This window comes from Heterocephalus glaber, unplaced genomic scaffold (assembly GCF_053883595.1).
Source record: "Heterocephalus glaber isolate CG9 unplaced genomic scaffold, H.glaber_assembly_v1.0 deba00001429, whole genome shotgun sequence".
In the NCBI taxonomy this organism is placed as follows: Eukaryota; Metazoa; Chordata; class Mammalia; order Rodentia; family Bathyergidae; genus Heterocephalus; species Heterocephalus glaber.
The window spans coordinates 29,185,876-29,208,164 of NW_028258294.1; the positions used below are offsets into that span (position 1 = coordinate 29,185,876).

The 22,289-nt window shown below is 42.0% G+C and overlaps 1 protein-coding gene across 21 annotated transcripts in view; it reads left to right on the top strand.

The window, feature by feature from the left end:
• Positions 1-22,289, top strand: part of Ncam1 (neural cell adhesion molecule 1) — a 295,258-nt gene that overhangs the window by 245,737 nt on the left and 27,232 nt on the right. For 4 of the 21 annotated variants that reach the window (XM_021237769.2, XM_087212370.1, XM_087212366.1 and 1 more), the window contains exons 9-16: positions 3,526-3,555; positions 7,582-7,732; positions 8,115-8,299; positions 8,667-8,763; positions 9,067-9,237; positions 10,878-11,009; positions 12,054-12,068; positions 16,339-16,386. In XM_021237769.2, the coding sequence (XP_021093428.1) occupies positions 3,526-3,555; positions 7,582-7,732; positions 8,115-8,299; positions 8,667-8,763; positions 9,067-9,237; positions 10,878-11,009; positions 12,054-12,068; positions 16,339-16,386 (829 nt within the window). Of the gene's footprint in view, positions 1-3,525; positions 3,556-7,581; positions 7,733-8,114; positions 8,300-8,666; positions 8,764-9,066; positions 9,238-10,877; positions 11,010-12,053; positions 12,069-16,338; positions 16,387-17,972; positions 18,015-22,289 lie in introns of all 21 variants that reach the window. The other 17 variants (XM_004856594.4, XM_087212371.1, XM_087212376.1 and 14 more) reach the window with 7 other exon arrangements.

Below are 22,289 nucleotides of genomic sequence, written 5' to 3' on the forward strand. Positions count from 1 at the left end.
CAAGATGGTGCCATGCCCAGTGTACTTTACACAGACTTTAGAGCTGGACACCATCATGCAGTTAAAGTTGCATTAGTCCTTGAATAGTGTCCTCCTTCTACTACTTCAGATTGAGCTTGTGGTCAACCAAAATGTGCAGGTCTTTTTTGCATGAACTGCATTTAAGCCACATATCCCCTATACTGTTTGTTCTCACACAATTGATTGCTTTAACCAACCATGTGGAATTTATACTTATTTCTGTTAAGAATTATATTTTGTTTGTTGCAGCCCAGTGTTCCTCAACAGGGTCATTATGGCAATTTGGGAAGAATCTTTCTTCACTGGGTCTGTCCTATGCATTGCAAGATGTTTAGCTAGTCTTCTCCTTAAATGCCAATATTCACCTCTGGTCATTGTGAAAAGTTCCACATGTACACACACTTTCAGCTTAAGGACAACTGTTTCAGCTATATATCCAACTTGTAAGGTTGACTTCATCAGAACTATCCTTAGACATCTGCGAGTCAAGGCATTTCATCCCTTATAGGGCCCCTATTTATATATATATATATATAAAATAAATAAATGTAAAAGAAGAGTTCATAGTGACCACAGCCCTAAGCATAAAATCTAAAGATAAACAATTCAGTAGTCTTCACAGTGCAACTATCATCTAACATATATATTAGCTGTTGTTTCCAAACTTGTTGAACACTTGTTTGAAATATCTTTGCTCAAGCCACTGATAAAAATGCTGTGTGAGGCAAGGTCAGCTCCAGAGCCCTCCTCATGGTTTCCTGCTGGGTCGGTGGCTCAGAAGGTAAAGCACCAGATACCACTGTGCCGTGGAGTTCTTTATGATTCTGAGGACCTTAATGGAAAGTCAATGGTCTCTTTAATAAAGTTAGTTAAAATACAAAGGAATTAAAGGAGTCATTTTGTGTCATTCTTAAGTCTGATAGTCTGTTACTACCTTTCTTATGGGAAAGGGAGAAAAGGAGAAGCAGCTTTTACCCATAGACATACAGAGACTTTCTTTTTGTTTTGTTTTGTTTTGTTTTGGTACTGGGGATCGAACTTGGGACCTTGCACTTTCGAGGAAGACGGCAGAACCACTGAGCTAAATCCCCAGCCCTCGGAGATTCTCTAATGGAATATCAATGTTCTTCATTTTAAAAAAGAAAGCAAGGGAAAAGCAAAACCAGTACAGTGAATATGATCATCACCCCTATCCTTGATCATTTCTCTGGATTGAGTCTAGTTACCAGTTTGAAAATGATCATTATCAATCTGTTAACATGCTACTTGAGTTCATTTAGCTTTGCAGTTGGTAATAAGCTAAGTCTAATTGTTTGGATCAGTGAGATTATTAAGGCAGATCAATTTTCCAAAAGTTGAGCCATTTCTTAGTGGTTGCTATTATCTTCACAAAAAATGTTGGACATCATAATGACTCAGTTTGATCATGTGTATGACGGTCTTGTGATACTACAGAAAGTTTGTGCATCTGCATCATTTCATTACTCACCCTACACAGATTCATCTTAAATATCTCCAGGTGTTTGACTGAGTGTTGCTAAATTCCAAGTACCATTTACATATTGAGTGAGACCCAGGGATAATGATTTGCATACACCATCCCTGGCAGAAAAAAAATATTCATCATTTTCTTCTTTGAACACCTCTGTGCCTTTGAGATGACTGCAAACAAAGACTCATAAAGCCATAATGGTTAAGGGAAAAGAGAGGAGTAAAGAGTTGATATCAGGAGACATAGGTAAGAAAGAAGAAAAGCGTCTTGTAACTCTTGCATCTTTGACTGACAGAGTATACCACAAATAAGAGAGCCCTGTTGAAATTGTGGATTTTTTGCAAAGTGGAGCTTTCCGTTCACCAGGAGGAATTCTTCATTCAGGACAAGCCCACCTTTTCCAGTTGTAAACACTGAGCTATCAGAGCCTAGTTTATCTAGGGTATGGGCAAATGTATCACAGGGAATCCTCAAGATGAGCATAGGGATGCCTTGCTTTCATTTATGTACATATGCCTGGAGTCTTGCATGTAAGACAATAAAACATGAATATTAAAGCAATCGAACTAACATTTTTTGAAGCACTACTAATAATACCCTAATTTGTTTCCTAAGCATGTGTAGATTGTCTTAACCAGCAACTACTTAGTCTCAAAACTACAGAATCATAGTGACTTGAGAAAGACACAGAAGAATCAGATTTGAAAACTAAAAAATTCTGTATAAGATAGCCCCTTAATAAAAAACCTTGATTCATTCAGCCCTGGCATGTGACAAACAAGCTTTTCAGTGCTGTGGAATTGGCAATTACATTTGACATGTTGGCCCTGCCCACTGTTACTTTGGTTTATGCATGTTCCTCTGTTCTCATTTGTTCCTTCATTCCAACATGATGTGACATAATCCAGCATTTCCATCCTCATTCCTTACAAAAGCTCCTTGCCTTTAATGGACTCTTACTAACTGTCTGCTAACTCATGTGCATTCCCAGGGTTGCATTGCTGTGTTTCTGAGTCTTTTCTATCCTTTTTCTGTCCAAACATCAGGGACAATCAGGCAGTCTTGCCACCTAATGAAAAACTACAATGTGACTATGATGTCTTTGATGCCCAGTATGAAAACTGTAAGCAGAGTAGATGCCCAAGTGCTGTCTAAATAAAAACACCTAGATGTGGGTTGGAAATTCCCCAAATCTCTGTGTCTTTGAGTTGTCTTACTCCCCTGTAAATCCCGTATTAGGTGAAGATGGTGCATGCATGAGCCTGCATCCCATCTGGGCATTCTCTGCCTTCAAGAAATTCTGGATTTTTTGGAAGGTGGAGCTTTCTTTTCACTGGGAAGAATTCTTCATTCAGGACAAGCCCACCTTTTCCAGTTGTAAACACTGAGCTATCAGAGCCTAGTTTATCTAAGCATTTGATATCCTCAGAGCTTCCTGATCCATAATCTCAAAGACTTCATACTTCTCATGTTGAATATACCTCTCTGCTCCTTGCTTTGTTCCTTTTTTATTTTTTGAATAAATTTTTTATTTTCAGTCGAATGCATGTAAAGAGTTATAAAATGCATGAGCATAAAATGGCATTAGTATATCTGTGCTAAGCTGTCTAATAAAATCCAGAGGAGGAAATCTCCTCTCCAGGAATCTTTAGATTATGTGGACAGAACTACTAGTGTCACCAAATACTACAAGGGATATTTAAAATGTTTTGCAACAGGAGCAGTCTAATATGTCTGCTGGTATTTGTAGATGTGTCTGCCAAATATTAGGAATGGCTTTACCTTTGAATTATACATTTTAATGTGCATAAGGGGGAAAAAGCTGAACATAAGCTAAATCCTAAATTCAATTGGGTAATAAACACACCATTGAAAGTGGGCCTTAGAAAAAGTTCTAAATTAAAAAGAAGCTGCATGTGCACGGAATGCAGTATGATACATCAATTCTCTAAAGCAACATGTTGTAAAATTTTACTGCTTTCTTGTTGTGTTTTATATCTTGTTCTCTCCAGGCTTCGTGGACTCGACCAGAGAAGCAAGAGGTATAGCTTACCTGACCACTAGCCAGTCTTTAGTTTTGAAAGCATTACAGTTTAACTCACCATTACAGTGTAATAACCAGGCATGCTAAACTAATTAGTATTTTAGTTAGATTAAAGAATAGGTCAATAGTGGTAGATATTACTTTATCAATAGTGTCATTTTAGGATGAGCAAGCAAGCTGTGTTGGGAGTGGATGAACAAATCCTTATTATTTCCTAAAACTGGATCTTATTCTCTTACTGGTGCTGGTAAAATCACATCCAGGTAATTATATTGATAGAAATAAATTGCCCCAATTCCCAGGCCAGGCATTTGAAGTGAAATTTTTTTACTCTTGTATGGTGGATGTGGCTTTGGATCATAAAGTCACAGAGTTAGTGATCTAAAACCCACTCAGCCCATTCCCTTCCAGCTCAACTCATCTTGTTGCTCACTTATTTTCATAATGATTGGTCTTGGTAAATTATCACATCACATTTCATCTCAAAAGCTACACAAGTGACATCTCTCATTGGTTTTTCTCAAATTGCTAAACATACCTGTTACTTTTATAGAGTATTAAATTTATGAGATTGGAATGATTTGGTACAAAATGGGTTTATGTTTTATACAATCAGTAGCATTTAACCTTTGAAATTTTTCTGCCTACTTGCTTCAGTTCAGGTAGTGTGGGACTTAATTTGAAAACTGAAGCTGAACACTGACCTTTAGATTTTAATTGCTGAACTCCAAGGCCCTATGCATGGTCATGCCCGTCATTTTTTACCTGATTTGTGTGATTAAGTGACAAACAATAAAATAAAAACTATCCTACTTTAGATGGAGTTCAAGGATCTAATATATAAAGATTTTTATTGAGTAGCTTTTGTCTCTTCAAACGAAGCTCTGCTATTGTAAGACTGTAAACACAGAAGATCCTATAGATTCTGTGTTTTATTTCTGTAAATCTTATTGTAGTCTTTTAGTAATGATAACTAAAATTTAGAACACATAACTCATGTGTTCAGGTCATAGTATACATATTTAATGCTGCTTAATATTTAAAAGTTGATCGCCTGTCCCCAGGCACAGATAGTTTCTACACATGGACATGCTGCCCTCGCCCTCCTCAAGTCTAGTTCATTATGAGCTCCCTTTGTAACATTCCTTCCCAATGTCATAGGGAAATTTAGTTAGATATGTATCCTCGCTGAAATGCGTCCCTCCTGTGGCACAGGAATCCCTTAGCACTGTCACCGGTTGGATGCTTTATTGCCCCAAAGACATGGACCCTTCAAGACTGGGGAAGGAAGAGAAGAAAGGCTAATTGTCAGCCAGTCTTAAGCAGCGAAGGATCTCATTCTGCTCTGCCTTGTACATTTTCCCCCTGTCTTTCTGGTCTAGACCTAGTTAGAGAAGGAGCTCTGATTTATCAGGGAGCATTAAGGAGACGTTAAGAGAATTATTATTATTATAGGTGGAAATAATAGGTTTACTCCCAAGAAAGCAGACACATCACTCCATTTTCCTGAAGTGTCTTTATCTTGAATGCTGCACTTTGGACATAATTGACTTTCAAGTGAACGCAGCCCGTGGGGCTAAGAAGTTCCATTCTCTCCTATTTGTCTCATTCAGAGATGAAAATCCTAATTCTGGATGAGTGCAAAAAAAATGCTTGGGCTATGGCACGTTTCATTTTGTAATCTCTGGAAAGCCTTAGTACTTTTACCTGGAAGAGGAAGACAAAAAAATGTTTTGATGAGAAGAATAATTGTCATTGTCCTACATATGTTTTTGATTTAAAAAAAAAAAAAAAGAAAAAGATCTTCCTGTCATAAGGATCTCTTCCCTCTTGCCCAGAGCTCATCTTCTCCCGCTAGGGGAGGCTGGATGGTCAGCATAACATCTGGTCTTGTGGGTGGTACTCTCTGACTTTGTCTCCATGCCTGAGTAAGGCATTTTAAGGGAAGATAGTCCAGTTGCACTCAAGTCTGTGTATCCTCAAAGGGAGAACTTGGCATCTGCTAAATAATCCCATCATCAAACTTGCAGTGAGCCACTACAAAATAAGAATTCTCTTTAGAGGACTGCCTACTGATCTGTTGACACCATTAAGTGAGAGAAATTGCCACATAAAGAAACTTAGGAAAAGAGACTAAATAGAAAAAACAAAGTATGATTGTCCCTGATATCATGGTTCTTCCACCACTTCCTTGATTATTCTGAGTAAAACCTGCCTCTCCCCTGCCTTATTGTTGTTAATGTCCACTCTTAACCAGCATGACTTCATTTGCTTCTCTTCCTATGGAAATGTTCTCATGGCTTCCAAGGATTATGGTATATGGCAGCCCCAGGAACAATAAGTCTGGATAACAAAGAATAATAGCTTATCTGATAGTTGACATCCCTGATATAATCAGAAAGGTCAGGTGTAGACCTCACATCCCCTCTGCCTTCAGTTCTGCTGTGTTTTGGGCAAATAGTAGTGACAAACAGATCAGGCCAATTCTTTAGAGAGACCTGCAGGAATGACTTCTTGCCCTTGATGGCCCTAATGCAGACTGATGAGTAAAGATTTATGCTCAGCATATGAAAATAGCCAATAGGATGGGCAGCACAGCGCTGTCAGCTACAAGGAAAGGAGTCCCAGAATTTATCAGCAAACTGGATGTCTCAGTCTTGGGAAATGCCCCACACCTGTCTTCTGACATCTTTCATTAGTGGGAGCCATCCTAGGGTGCACCTTCTCAGGCAGCCAGCCTCCCAGAAGTACAAGTCAAGTGGAAACACCAGGGCCTTCTTCTTAGAAAGTAGAGGTACTCACAACAGCATGCAGTGATGATTTTACTCAGTCCTTCTTCCCCTAATGGGAAGGGTGAGATGGTGAAAGGGGATTATTGTGATAGTTCTGTTGAGATGGCTGCACAAGGCCAGTGGTCCCTTCCTTTTAAGTCTCCCAGACTCACTGCTGTAGGTCATTGCATTTCTGGCTTCAGGCTTCCAAACCAGCTTATCCAAAGGACATAAAGCTAAGTGTCCTTTCATTCTCTAAAGACAGACCACTTGGGATAACAAGTATCAGATGCAGAGCACCCTCTTGTCCATCTCTGCAGAACATCATATATTGGAGATGAGGGTAGCCCAGCCTACAAGGAACATGACCTCTTCTTCTAGTTTCCAATGTTCTGGGGCTTCTGGACTTGGGCCACATGGCTAGACTTTCCTAAGGCTCACAACTATTTTTCTTAGAATGTCAGGAGGGAAATATCTTAGTACCCATTGCCTAAGGATCATATGCTCATTCTCTGTTTGACCAGCCACTGTAATTCCAGTGACTTAGGAGGCCAATAGCAGTATCAATGGCTAGGGAATAGTAGAGACTGTGGTGTTAAGGATCCAAGATCCACACCAGTATTCCTGAAGAAGGAACTTTGTAACCTCACTTCCAGTTCACCAGCACTTGATCATAGAGTTGTTTGACTTTTCTGTAGTAGAATTGTTTCACTTGTAACCAATCAGGAAAGAAAGGCATCTACAGAAAATGAGGTGATTTTTTTCAAAGTTTCTTACATTGTGCACATCCTTTCTTATTACACATACATGCACATGGAACTGGAGGGGGCGGACTGGAAAGAAAAGGCAAGAGTCCAAGTTTCTTAGGATCTTATAAGACACAGACAGTGCTTCTGGAAGCTATGCTGACTAGGGCTTTGCCTTCCATTTTATACATCCCAAAAAAATAGTCTGGGGGTATCTAACCTGACCTTACCCCAAACCACTTTTAAGTCATAGTGCTGGCCGTTTGACATAATTGAGCCTCCCTTTCTGTTTTGGATACACTCAAGTTCCCATAGTGCTCTCTGAGCCTCCCTCATAGGGTGATACACAAAGTGAGACTTAGATGGCACAGAGAGGAGACAGAATGTGAGACTGGGTTCAGACGAGTGGTGGTGAGTGGTGGCCTAGTCTCTAGCCCCACCCTGCTGTAGCTGCTGTGGCCCTCTGTCTTGCCTCAGACTCTGACACTCTCCCTTCTCTCCTGGCAGACTCTGGATGGGCACATGGTAGTGCGTAGCCACGCCCGAGTATCATCCTTGACCCTGAAAAGCATCCAGTACACAGATGCGGGAGAGTACATCTGCACGGCCAGCAACACCATCGGCCAGGACTCGCAGTCCATGTACCTTGAAGTGCAATGTGAGGAAGAACTGGGGGAAAGACATGGGGGATGAGGGGCATTATGGGGTCAGAAGGAGAGAGGAAAATGGTAGCCAGGACATGAACTGCACCCTGTGAGCTTTGTCACATTCCCTATAGCAGTGGGCCCTAGGCCAATGCAAAGCTGTGTTCCCAGGACAACCCCCACACACCATCCATCGGCTGACAATTTATAAGCCTTCCTTGCTCTGAGTCTTCCCAGGTGGCAGCTGAGCACAGGAATACTGAAATGGCCTGACCTCTGCGATTTCAGGCATTAGTTTTGCTTTGGGGCACATCAGTCTTCCCAGGATCAGGCAATAGTATGTGGTGGCTCTAAGGTAGTAGTGGTCATCCTGATAGTCGCTATCATTCATTGCAGATGCCCCCAAGCTACAGGGCCCTGTGGCTGTCTATACTTGGGAAGGGAACCAGGTGAACATCACCTGCGAGGTATTTGCCTACCCAAGTGCTACAATCTCCTGGTTCCGAGATGGTCAGTTGCTGCCAAGCTCCAACTACAGCAATATCAAGATCTACAACACACACTCTGCCAGCTATCTGGAGGTAAATCGGGGTGGAAAGAGTCATTTGGCAATGGGTAAGCTTTTGAATGCAGCTTACATCTTCTCTCCTGCTTCCCTGGCACACCCTGAACTGGGTAGCCATTGACTGAGGAAGAATCTGAGTCTCACCCCAGGTTACCTTTCTGGGATGCACTGATGTTCTCCATGAGGCTACACTGGGATGATGAGGTAGAATGTGCCTATCCAAAGAGCCCCTGGGCTATTCTTTCTTGTTCAAGACTGAGCCACAGTTAATGGTTTGTGTTTTATTAGCTCTGTTCTTCACGAATCTAATCCAGTAAATAAGGATCTGAATCTGTGGCCATCCCACAGGACACTTGTAACCCAAGGGCTCCTTCTTTCCAAAGGTGACCCCAGACTCTGAAAATGATTTTGGAAACTACAACTGTACTGCAGTGAACCGCATTGGACAGGAGTCCTTGGAATTCATCCTTGTGCAAGCAGGTGAGTGGCCCTCATGGTGATTTCTACACCACCTTTACCCTTGCCAGCCCTTCCTGTGTATTCTGGGATACCAAGGGGGTGGAAAGGAGAGCCAAGGGTTAGAAAGCAAGGAGCCGTTGGAGGTTTGAAGACCTACACATGGAATGTGTTGGAGTAGAATCATACGGTGAATGGCTAGGCCAGAATATTGGTAACAGGATTCCTAAGAGTAAGTAGAAATGAGAAAGATGTACTTTGACATTGGAAGTTGAGGTCTGGGCCAAACTAGACTCACCAGGGTCTCCCTGTGTGTCCTCTCCACAGACACCCCATCTTCACCATCCATCGATCAGGTGGAGCCGTACTCCAGCACAGCACAGGTGCAGTTTGATGAGCCAGAGGCCACAGGTGGAGTGCCCATCCTCAAATACAAGGCTGAATGGAGAGCACTGGGTGAAGAAGTGTGGCATTCCAAGTGGTATGATGCCAAAGAAGGTAGGTCTGGAAGAGAGCATCTCCTACAGGATCATGAGCACATTGTATTCACGTACTCACTCCCAGTATTTGCCAGATCCTGGCTACCCATTTGAGTAGGCGCCACAGGGCTCTTACCTACTAGAGCATGCCAGATTTCTCCATCAGCCATCCCATCTGGATTCCTGTGGCATTGGGAACTGTCCCTCCAGAATTAGGTCACACTCATATCTCCTTGGAAAGTTGTCCTTCTGCATTCTGGAGCTTCGGAACTTAGTTTTCAACCTTCCTACCAAGGAGATTGAGGCCATCTTGGCCATGTTCCAGGTAGGAGCTCTGCTTAGGTGCTGAGCATAGCCAGACTGAGTGCAGGGGACCCCTGCTCTCTTATGTCAGGTAACTGTGTCCCAAGGTCTTTGCTGACACCTGACCATCCCTGCTTGGGTGTCTGTACCCTGGGACTGTCGTGTAATTATGACGGGAACCAAATAAGTAGAGCCAGCAAGGTAAGTCTGCTCTAAAAGCAATCCTAAGATATCTTTCCAAGCTAAAAATTAAGGAAATGGCCTCTGGATGACTGCAATTTCAAGATCTGAGCCCAGATCATTTGTGGATGGAATATATTTATGTCTACTCCCCCTTTGGAGTTTAATTGGAATAACTTGGGGAATTATGTTGAGTTTCTGTAGAAATTTTTAATCTTAGCCTGGTGTGTGGGAACTGGGATGGAATTGGGAATTGGCATTGCGGCCCTTCAGAGACAGGGCCCCGTGCAGTTTTCCTGGGAATCGCTTCCCCCTTCTGCTTAGAGGTGGAGAGTGCAGCTGAGAGGAACTGTTTTGTAATCAGGATTAGAACAAAAAGAAAACAATCCTTTTGCTTTCCTCACTTCCTTCTGAAATGTCATACCACTGACTTTATGGCAGATTGGTCCCATGTTACAATCTGTGCCAAACTTTTTTCTTTTTTTAAGATCAATTGTAGTTTGGGCTTTTTTTTTTTACTGTGGCAAAATATATATGCCATAAACTTTACATTTAAGTGTTTTTAAGTGTTCAGTTCAGTAGCATTAAGTCACAACCATCACCACTATCTATCTCCAGAACTTCTCTGTTTTCCTAAACTGAAGCTCTTTACCCATTAAACACCAGCATCTCATTCCCTCACCCCCCTCTGGTCCCTAGTAACTGTCATTTTACTTTCTGTCTCTATGTATTTGGTTATTGTAGATACCCCTTATAACTTGAATCATACACTTTTTCTCCTTTTGTGTCTGGGTTATTTCATTAACATAAATGTCCTCAAGGTTTATCCATGTTGCAGCATGTATCAAAATTCCATCCCTTTTTAAGATAATAGTCCATTGTCTTTACCACATTTTACTCATCCATTCATCTATCAATGGGAGGCTGTTTTGGTTGTTTCTACCTTAGAAAGGTGAATGGTGTGAATGCTGTGAATATTGCTTCTGTGGACATGGGTGTGCAGGAATCTGTCTGAGTCCTTGCTTTCAGTTCTGTGACTGTGCCCAGAAGTAGATTCGCTGGATCAAACAATGGTTCTGTTTAATGCTGGGGAGGACCTGCCATATTGTTTTCTGTAGCACCATTTTCCCAGGAGGCTTCTGCGCTCTTGAGATCCACCTCATATTCTCTCAACAGCCAATATGGAGGGCATTGTCACCATCATGGGCCTGAAGCCAGAGACAACCTACGCAGTCCGACTGGCAGCCCTCAATGGCAAGGGGCTAGGCGAGATCAGCGCAGCCTCCGAGTTCAAGACGCAGCCAGTCCGTAAGTAAAGCCAGCTGCCCAGCCTTTGCCTTATACCCACCCTCTTCTCTTTGGGAACAGCCAGGGACTCTGAGCTGGCCCTGTCTCTCAAGTCCTCTGCTCATGGCAGCCCCATCTCCTAGTTCTCTGGCTCTCAGGGTTGGCTAACACACACTCCTTTCAGTCTGTCTTGCTCAGAGGCATTGGGAACACTGTCCTAGTAGCTGGTCTGGCCAGTTGGACTGTAAGAGTGGGAATAAACCCCAGGGTGGGGTGGGTGAAAGATTGGCTTTTTGACAGGCCACAGAGGCCCTAAGCATCTGTAACATGAAGGAAGAAGGAAGACAGTGACAGTTTACATGATTTATGGTGGGATTTTTGATGCAGCAGAGGTACTAAGTCAGACAGAAATGGAGAGTGATGTAGGATAAATAAGCAGGAGCAAAATCTCAACCACAACAGAGGAAAAAGGATGGCCATGTCCTTGGACTTTTCTGCTCCTCATGTTCTCCTTACCTCACAGGCTCTTTCAAGAGAGCTGCTTCTCCCAGATTCTTCCCAGGGCTGCATCTCTGTTTCCTTCCACCATCCCCTTGCCTCCAGCTGTCCCTGCTTGGCGTTGCCCTTGCTTCCCACAGAAGCCAGGCTCTGAGTAAACTCTGCTCTGGCCATGTCCCTCTGCAGACCAGAGCTGCTGTTCTGGGAGGCTCTGGAGTCTAGCCAGCTGGAGAATACTCTCCAGAATACACTCATGAGTAGCTACAGGCCTCTCCATGTGTCCCTGGGCTCCTGGATTCAATGCACATGGGAGAGTCCTTTGCTCTCTTGTCTTGAGAGCCAGGACCCTGTAAAGGGACCCCATTGCCTCTTCCCAAAAGTAGAAAAGCCCATCTCATCTTCCTTCTACAGGGATTGCTTCTTTCTGGATTTGAAGTAATTTGATAATTTGAGTTTCCAGCTCCAACTCTGCGGATTCTGTTCATTTCTTTTACATCTTATTTTTTTTTTCTTGGGTCTGTCTCTTGGCTTTTCTTTTCGTCTGTGTTCCATCCATGGGAAATGCAGATAGCCCTCCTCCACGTAAGTGCCTCTTCATACCTCATTACCTTTTTCCATAGCATTAACATCTGCTAGTCCTAGTTCTTAATTTAGTTTTGGTCCCTTTTTTGTTCCCTAGAGGCTGAAGTAGATGACACCGTCTGGGCCCTAACCACACTGACCTTAGTCTAGTTGTACCCTTGTTAACGTCTGTAGGTTACTTCAAGAGGCTAACACTCTGTTTTAGAGCATGCAACTTCTGTGTTTTGGAAATTGTGTTTACTTATTAATTTTTGTGTGTGGTGATTACGCTTGCCCTGTGGCAAAGATAATGTTTGCTGAGCCATGCATGGTGAAAGTCTGCAGATGGTCCCTGAATAACATGCCATGGCACCACCTCACCGTTAGCCAGTGTGCCAGAAAAGTGACCACAGCCTCAGCCAGCCACTATTCAGCATCCCTTTAAGGCAAAAAGAACCTGAGTTTTCACGTTTGCTTTTAGGAAATGAAAGAATGGAGCTCAACTGATTCCTTGTTTTTCTCTCAGTTGGCAAGGATGTAAGGATTGGCTGGGGACCCCTTCACACAACAACTGCAGTTCTAACAATGTAGCATGAACTTTGTGCTCAGGCAGTTATTGTGGGTCAAACCCATAGTTCTCAGCTGTATTTGTTAGCATTGGGTAACTTGTAATGTGTATTTCTGGGTTTAGAAAAGACTGAACACCTAATCTAGTAATTCTCCGCCAAGGATAAAGAGAGGGTGATTTTTCACAGGAAGGACGATCAGATTGTATAAACTGTAAACGCAGGACATAGAAGACAAGGATAACAGTGTGCTGGGAGTGGACCTCTGGTCTGACCCCTTGGGCCTTTGTAGACGTCTCCAGGCTTCACTTTGCTGTGACTCAGCTCTCTCTTCTTAGTCTGAGCTCAACCAGGAATGGTAGGAGGCAGGCATTACTCAGACAGACCCAGAAGAAAAGGTATTCAGGAAGCTGCACCTCTTTTCATAAAAAGCTGTTGGCTGCAGAAAGACACTCAGGGGAACTTATTTTAAAATTTATTCACAAATATTGCAGCAACAGGAAAAACTAAGTAGCTAAGTGTGGATGTTAGGAGTTTCTGAGCAAGTGGTAAATCCACTGTCTCAGCTGAGGTGGTGTTGGAATGCACCATCTTGGCTGGGTGCCAGGGTGGGGAATGGAGTTGTCAGGTAGGACTAACAACTGGCTGCTCTGGGCTGCCAGCTTGCCTCAAGGAAGTTCATGAGGAGCCATCTGGCTGGGAGAAGTCCTTCTTCCTAAATCCTCCCCCAATGCTTAACTGGTCCTTCAACTGAGTCTTCGAGGTTCTTCTTTTCTAGATGTGATCAGTAAACTAGTGCTAGCTTTGTTATATTAAAGACAGGGAGGGTGGAATGAGGACTGCTATAGAGTTCCTCACCCGGGACTGGAGTTTTAGTATTGAATCAGAGTGACTGGGTCTTGGACTTCAAAGGCCACATTGGTTTTCATTCATTTCCAGTTTAGGCCTGACAAAGATGAGATTTTCGTAGTAGCAAAGGCTATGGTTCTAAAGTTAGTGTTGAAAATTAAATGTTTAATTAAAATGTTTAATTTTAGGTTTGCTTCTTAATTTTTGAAAAAACAGAGACCTCTCAACCTTGTCGTTTGTTGTCTAGTAACATGAAAATGGCTAATTAATCAAGATTCCAAGAAGTCCGTTGGAGGATGATAGCATCATCTCTCCATTTCACGTAGATCATGAATAATACAATAGCAGTGTCACGAAAGTCAGTTTTTCTCAATCATGTAATAAAGCTATAATTTAAAGAATAAGAAAACAAACTTCTAGATAAGTAGAACAGAGGCATAGTCTTAAAATTTAGTGTGCCTGCATCAAGAATTTAGGCAGGACAAGGTGGGGGGAACATCATACTCGCACCAAAGAGACTTTTTTAGTCTTTCTTTGCACCTTCATATGCTTCCCAGAGTTGCTAACATGTGGGCCTAGCCCAGGGAGCAGCCTGCTGCCCCTAGGTCTATCCTAAAAAAGGATACTATTGAGGGGACAGTGCCAGCATTCACCACTGCTGTGACAAAACCTACTTTTTGGTACTAGGAAGTGAGGACAAGTCTTAGGAAGGACTTTCTCGGAATTTTCAGTACCACTCTTTGGAAGGCACTAAGATTGCCTGAGCTCAGGCAAACAGGATCATCCATCAGTTTAGCTGTGTGTTTTCAATAAGCCTAAGAGCCAATAGTATTGGTTTCCACCATTGGCTCATTTCACCCACTGACAGTGCACTCTCATCCTGAAGGACTTCTGGAGAGCAGAACTGTGCTGCTCCTATAACAGCAGAGTCAGGCCTGAGTGCACCCTCAGCCTCAGGGAAGAGAAGGCATAGGAGGCATAGGGCCAGCAGGGACTAGCATTGCTGAACAGAGAGGTATTGGCTGCCAGAATCTTGGGTTGAGAGGTGTTAGTTGAGCCCACTGATTTAGTCTTATTAGGGAGATGTCTCAATAGTAAGGCTCCTTAGTAGACTTCTCTACATTCAGGGACATGGATATATCAAAGCCAGAGACGATCAGAGGACACTAAGGAAAGTCGCAATTACTGAACATCCCTGGTACAGTTCATAGGTGTGTATGATGGTAATGAGTAAGCTGTGGCTCTAGACAAACAAAATTCTAGCCTGGGGAAATGTCCCTGTTTCATGTATTTTTAAACCAAATAACTGCATGGTGTCAAGACACTCAAGTGGAAAGATCATGACATCTGTTTGCCTTGGGAGGAGCAGCTTTCCTGTCAGAACTATTTACAACATCTTATGAACCTTTTTTTCTCCATCACTGAGCCACAACCTGTATAATTTCATTGCCTAAATATTACTTCTTAATTTGCTTCTATGCCATGAACCAAAATACTATAGAATGTTTCTTGCAAGGCATAGATGCATACATATGATTCTCTACTTAAAAAATGTCTTGAGGGCTGAGGATTTGGCTCAGTGGTTCCAGAGCCTGCCTCGAAAATATGAAGGTCCCAAGTTCGATCCCCAATACCAAAAAAAAAAAAAAACTGTCTTGAGGTTTTTGTTTTCATATGTTGTCCTCTAGGTGACATATGCAACTGTATGTTAAATGTATTATAATGTATGTGTTTTAATCACATAAAATTTAATTCCTTTGCCATAATAATACTGACAATTGAGCAAGTAATCTAAACCAAAAAAATAAGAGAGAGAAAGAGAAATACGCTTTTACTTGAATGAACCTGGCCATCCAATCACGACAAGTTAATAACCTATCTTGCTCTGATTTTAGGAACAGTGTACTAAATGTTTTAATCAAATATCCTCAACTAGAAGGTAAAGGAGGACCAAACTATGAGCATTCAGGCTATTCTGGAAATATGTTGATGCTTTTCCAAATTTTTAACTAGCTCCCAAAAAGGACTTTGTCTTGTGATTATTGAAGGGACAACTTCTGAGTATTTACCAACAAAAAACTAAAAATCCTTCAGTGGTCCACGTGATTTGAGGACACAATTTCTAACCATCCACCATGTAGAAAATTGCTTAATGATATTTTTTTAGCCTGCATCTCTTCACCCTTCCCTTTCCCTGGGGGAGCAGAGATAACTGAGTATTACTGGCATCGCTCTGCCATAGCAACATCTACACAGTCACTTTCCGCAGGAAGTTTTCTACAGGGCAGCAGTGTTTTTAGTATCATCTGTATGATAAATGATCATGAACCTTACCATGTCATTAAGTAGGACAGTCTATTTTTGTTTCATTCAGTTACTAAAATTAGAGAGTGAGGCATGAACGCTTTGCAGATGTGCCATATATATGGAAATATGTGCCTCTGTGGAAATATGTATATACAATGTGACCTGATAAGCCAAAGTCTTTTTACCCACTAACAACCTACCTTTGCTGAGGTCTAGGTTCCCTTCCCTACTGTCCTTCTGATCCTGTGGAGACAGCTGGTACTGCCAAATTGGCTGTTTTCAGCCAGGGTTTGAAGCTTTTGCAGCTGCTCCTGGCCCAGTCTTTTACCTGAACAGCAGGCCTTGGCAGGCACTTAGCCTTCTGGTTTGAAGTTAGAGAGCTCTGCTGTCAGCTGGTCTGCTGGCCACCTGTTCCATGCATGGTGTTTCACTTCCCAACCTTATGGCTCTACAGCTCCTCATACTGAAACCCCAAGATTGCCACTTTCAATTTTTCATTCAGTATCTGTGTGCTTCCATGATCTATTCCCCTTCCCTTTTTTGTTTCACCTTTATTTTTCTTTCTTTAGCAGCTCCTGCTAGCTCTTCTACCCTTGCTCCATTGTCTTCACCAGCTAGTGAGTATCATTTTCTTCATCCATCTCTCTGCAGGTTGCTTTCCACCAGCCAGTTTGTCTGCCTAATGTTGTCTCTTTTACCAGATGATAGTTCAGCTCAGATGGTGAAAAGCTGCATTGGGTTTTAGAGAATCAAATAAAAGGAGACATAGGTGCACAGCCTCTCAGATTCAAGGGAGGCAAGAGAGACCATTGCTCTGGATAGGAAACCCTGCAGACAGATTTCTTGAGGCTGCCACGGCTGCCCCTATCCTCAGGATTCCCGGTGGGCTGGACTAAAGCTGATATTTGGAAAAGCCAAAGGAATTTACTAAGAAAAATGTCTGCTCTACAGGGTCAAACAAAATCCTTTGAGGTGTTGTGGTCTTACCCTTTATTTTAATTGGCACAGTTAGACTCCAGCACTGAAATTAGATAGTGAGACCTATAGCTCTCACTTTATCCATAAATGCATATATATCTCATAAATATTTGTGGGAAAATAAACGGTATCTGCTGACATACGTGCCTGGCAGTAGGCACTTAGGCAAATTATTTAACCATTTTTAAGTGAGGTTTCTTTCTCTCTAAAATAGAATAAGCATTCCACCCACTCCCTTTAGAAAAGAGCAAACTTTTCAGCTTTTATCAAGGTGAGCTTTGCTCACCTCAGATGAGTACCAGTGACCCAGCAGGAATGTTGACTGGTCAGTCTCAGGCTTTGTCATCCTTGCTGTCCCTGGCCCAGTGCCAGCCATTGCACTTTGCTACTGTGGTCCTTTTGTAGAGTAGAGAGAGCTCCAGGCCTGCTGCTCTCTGGAGTTTTGAACCTAGGTTTCTAGGTAGAAGAAGATGGACAGCTGCTGAGCAAGCACAGGATGCAACACCAGTCCTGGCTTAGGGCAGCACAGAGTAGCAGGTGTGCAGGCAGGGGAGCCCTGCCCAGTTGGCTTTATCCTTCCTTGTACAGCAGAAGCCATTATGGTATGGGCTCAGCCTCAGGAGGAGACTCAAACCCCAAGCCCAGAAGCCTCCTTTTACCATCTTTTTGACTCAGAAACATGCCCACAACTCCACACCTGCCATTGCAGGCAACACTAGGAGTTCATCTTTGGAACCAGGCTGACCTGGGATCAGATCCCAGCTCTGCTACTGCTGCCTGCAGCTCTATGACCTCAGATGAGTCACTCAGCTTTCCTCAATCTCAGGTTTCTCATCTCTAAAATTAAGGACAAATTATACTTACCTTGTAGATGTTTGTGAAAAATTAGAAATTGAACATTTAAAAGATGCAAAACACAGTGCCCAGCATATAGCAGCTGGGATAAATAGTAAGAATAAATGGTTATGTTATTTCTTGCTGCATGAGAGTCATTTGTCAGCAAAAGCCCTGATAATATATCTAAATATTTATATTAATATTGATACACCAGGGATGAAAGGAATTAAAGATGTCTCCTTCATTATCTCTGTCTTTTCTTTATAGTGATACTTATATTTAAATAGATATACAAACATATGTACAATATATATATACCAAATTATGAGTCTATCTATATTTTCCCCTTCACCTTTATGTGCCCTTTCTGTCCTTCATGTTTCCATAGCAACCTGGCCTTCTCCTGCCCTTACAGCCACAGAACAGTCTAGTGAGTACCAAGCTGAGCTGCTCTCAGCCCCATCTCTGTTTCTGCTTGCTGTAGAGCCAACTTCAGGGTTACAGTGCTGCCTGATGTGTCTCTTTTTATTAAAAGCAACAGTTGTGAATGCATGGAGGCTCCTAGCCTAGAATGGTTTCCTAAGCATGCTGTTTGCTTGGCCAAGAGAGCAAACCAAGCATCCCCAAAAGAAAGGGGGTAATTATTCAGAGAATACTGTGTGCATGAGAAGGCCTTTCCAAATTGACTTTCACGTTAAAAATAGAAAAGGATTAGGGAAACGCTGAGTAGACAAAGAACAGCAATTCCTTCTCAGCTTTCTCCTCCTCTGAAACACACACACACACACACACACACACACACACACTGTAACAGAAGGACTTGAGCAAGGGAAGGAGCAGGAGGAAATGGCTGCCTGGGGAAAGGTGGAGGGTATGCGGGAAGGAGGGAGTCTTTGCCTCCTGACACATGCCTGCCTTTGTCTCGCCATGCACAGAGCACACACATGCAGAAGGCCAAGCTCCTGCAGGCTCTTTTCAGGATTCCTCCTCTGTGCTAGAAAAATGATGGACCAAAGAAACCTAACCCAGACCCACTTGGAGTTGAAAGTCCAAATGACAGTGCAGGAATTCAGCTCTTAACAACAGATTCAAGGATCAGATTGAACTGTCTTTTGCCATTATAGAAAATATGATGCTGAATTACCACCATGACAGTTTCCAAGCTGGTCTTTATGATGCTTTTACAAAGTATGATGTGTGTTGGGGACTTAAGGCGCCCAACTAAGCAGTAAGAGTGTATGCGTGCATGTTTGCTGTGTTCAAACACCAAAGCTGTGCAGGGGTTTCGGGTTTATAATATTTCTGGGTGCACAGAAAAAACAACATAAATCCCATCAAATGGTAATCAGGGAGAGAAGGCAGAAAGCAGATATGCAAAATATAGCTCCCACCCCCTGGGCCAAGGCTTCTGATACCTAATTAAATAGAAAAGGAAAGTTTCCTGGTTCGATGTGTTGCATGAAATGGTTCTTTTTCTCCTGCAGAACACAGCTAAGAAGTTTCTTTCTTGGTGTTCCCTATGTGTGTGTGCTGCAATGAATTTTAATTCTTGATGCTTTTGAGGTTTCATTTTGTCAGCAGAGCAGAGCTAGTGACAATGAGCTGTGCTCACATAAGTTTAATTTGGATGATGGGATTTTTGTTTGTATGGGGGCTTTTTCCATTTGGAAAAGGAATGCAGCTAACAGCACTTTTTCTTCTATAGTGTCCCTCCTGATCTTTTTTTAGCCTGGTGCAGTGTATGTTTCCACACAGTAGGAGAAATCTACCTGATGCATTCACACAGCTGTGTCATGTTTAAGGTGTTTCCTTATAGCTTGATCTTCCATGTCAGGGAAACAATCTTGGTTTGCAGATTTTTCCTGAAGGAAGAATGAAGTGTTTCTCCCCTGACATGTGTTTAATTTTTAAACATCAGACATTTCTGCCCACAGACAAATTCTTAGTTGTGACATCCAAAAGAAGAAAGTTTCAGTCTGTTTTATTTTGAACCACTCGACTAATGACCCAAATCATAGATCCTAGTGGATGCTGAAATAAAGGAGAGGCATGTCACAGTTGGGCAGCAGCCTGTATTTAACATGAACACTTTCTAGTACATGGGAACTGCAGTGAGACCAATAGCAAAGTAGCTATGAGCATGCAAAAATATATCAACTATCAATCAGTGGAGTTGAAAATAAATATATCTCCTAGTTTTGCATGTTTGTTAATCTATTTATGAATGAATAAAGGTATTCTAAATAAAATCAAAAGAGAAACTGCCCAATTGTATATATTCCCTGCAGAGCATCATGTCAGGCAATCAGAAGCATACATTCTGTTAGCTCATGGTGGCAAGGGAATATGTAACTTGGCCAAAGCATTTCTGTCTATTTTTAATCAGCAGGGTTCTTTGAACAGAAAGATATCTTCATCACTCTTCTTACCCTCAACTAGCACCAGCCAAAATTTCTCCAGGTCTATGAAAATTATGAAAATGGTCAACTCCAAAATGATTTTTAAGAAATCAGTATCATTCAGTCCCAAATTGGAATGTAGAGTACATATAAGACCAATAGAAATGTAGATGAATCCAAACAAGAAAGCTGTTTTTCACATTGTAAATCTCAAATCCGTTTCTTATCAGTGGAGCCACATGTCTGAAGATATAACTTCATTCAGTCAAATACAGTCAAGCATCTATTTAAAGTCAGACTCGCAGCTTACTGGGCCAGCAGTTCAGTGTCTATAGTTTTGTGGCAACAGAGCCATTGTCTCAACTGACAGAATGGAAACTATTCCCCAGTCTGTACTGGCTTTGCCCTGTATGTGTGTCTTGACTTTGGGAAGTGTCATCTGGTGTTGAGAGTATTGTGGATATGCAAATAAGAAAGTAGGATAAGACCCTCAATGCCACCATTTCTGGCCTGCACCCACCCACCCCCATTTAGCTGTTCCCTGTCCTTGTTTCACCAGTGGAAACATGAATTGCCTTTTCTTCATTTAATAAAATCTTTTGTTTTCCCAGGGCTTACAGTTTATGCCTTAACAATCTTGGGACTTTTCCTTGATTATTCATGACCTGTTTCATTGCTTTCATTTCCCAAGGATGCTGAGACATTTCTGGAATCCATGAATAATAACTTGCTTTTCTTCTTTTCCTTTAACAGTCTCCTGGATTGACTTTGACATCTGGGTCCTGACAGAAACACCTCCCCATTTCCAAACAAGTGTTCATGCTCCTGGATGTGATATTAATATGCAGTGTTGCAGCTATATCTAATGCTTATTGGTGTTGTTAACCAAATGCTCTTTATGATTTGTTATTCTATTTCTGAGCAGTTTTACTGTCCTCCCAATGTTTCTTATATATGCTGCTAATTTAATTTGATTTCTCCTTTTATTTAGTCTGTGATTTTGTTGTTGATTTTTCTCCCTGCCCATTGTTTACATCAGTTTTTAATTTTTTGTATTTTCCATGTGACCTCCTCCACTTTCCTTTCAACCAATCATGTGCGTGCGTATCATGTGACTTTGTCATGTGGCTTGCATGGTGCTGATGATGTCGTCCACGCTGGTGAACAGAAGGTAAAACTCTTTGTTCTGATTAGTGAAATAAATCTGGAACCACAGCCTGGCACCTAGGGCTTACTGATTCCCTCTTGTCTCAGATTTTCTAAACAATTTGAGATATTTGAGAAATTTCCTCGGGTTCTCAATTCACATCCAGAATTCACCATTCTTTGCAACCTTGACACGGCAATTTGTTAACATGACAGCCTTTGGTTTAATATTTTGCTTCAAGAAATTTGATCACACCAGCTGCCCTCTATAGTAAGACTATGTTAGCCACAACACAGTTTTCAAACTTGAATTTTTACTAGAGTTAATCAGACTTATTACCCAGAAACATGCTTTGTAAATCACCCTTATAGCATTGCTATTTAACATATATCCAGTAGTTTTATAAACCACACTTGTTCCAAAATGAGCCACAATCCTGTGAAAATGTTTGCAACCTTGAAATGCTACAGAGAGAACTATATAACTATTGCAAAGGTTGTATTTGTCCAGAACCAATAAGAGTGCTTCATCACATTCATACAAATTGAGAACTTTCTGAAATAAGAATTTGGATTAGAGCAGTTTGGCTGTGATTACTGAGGTGTCACTTTTTGAGAGTGGCCCTCCCCCAGGCAGGAGGAACAAATCAAGCAAAAGTCACTTGCCAGTTACCATGACTGGAGATCTCAGAGTAATCAAGAAGCACATGATTGACCCTTGCAGCAAAGGAAATACAATTATAGCCTAATTAAGTGCATAGCGGTGACAAAATAATTATTTAACACTGTGCCTGTCACAACCTTGTTAAAACATTTCTCACTTACTGGAAAGAGAGAAAAGGGAAGCCTTTGCTGATGGCTTCCCCCACTAAATGGAATACCTATTCAGAACCTGCCCTGGGAGTCAAATGCATTCCGTTCTCTCCTAACTGAAAAGTTTTATTTCACATCACACCCTGAGGTACATACGGGCTGCACTGATCACGAAATCAAAACTAACACCAGTAACTGTCCAGTGTGCCCGTGCATGCAAGGGGTTCCCCATTGATCTCACTTCTCTGAGGACTGATTGGGCGACACGGTCAAAACCGTCAACAGCTTGTCTTGCATGTTCTTTGTTCCCAGTCTGCTCTGTGTCACACTCCCACATGTCTTAGCCC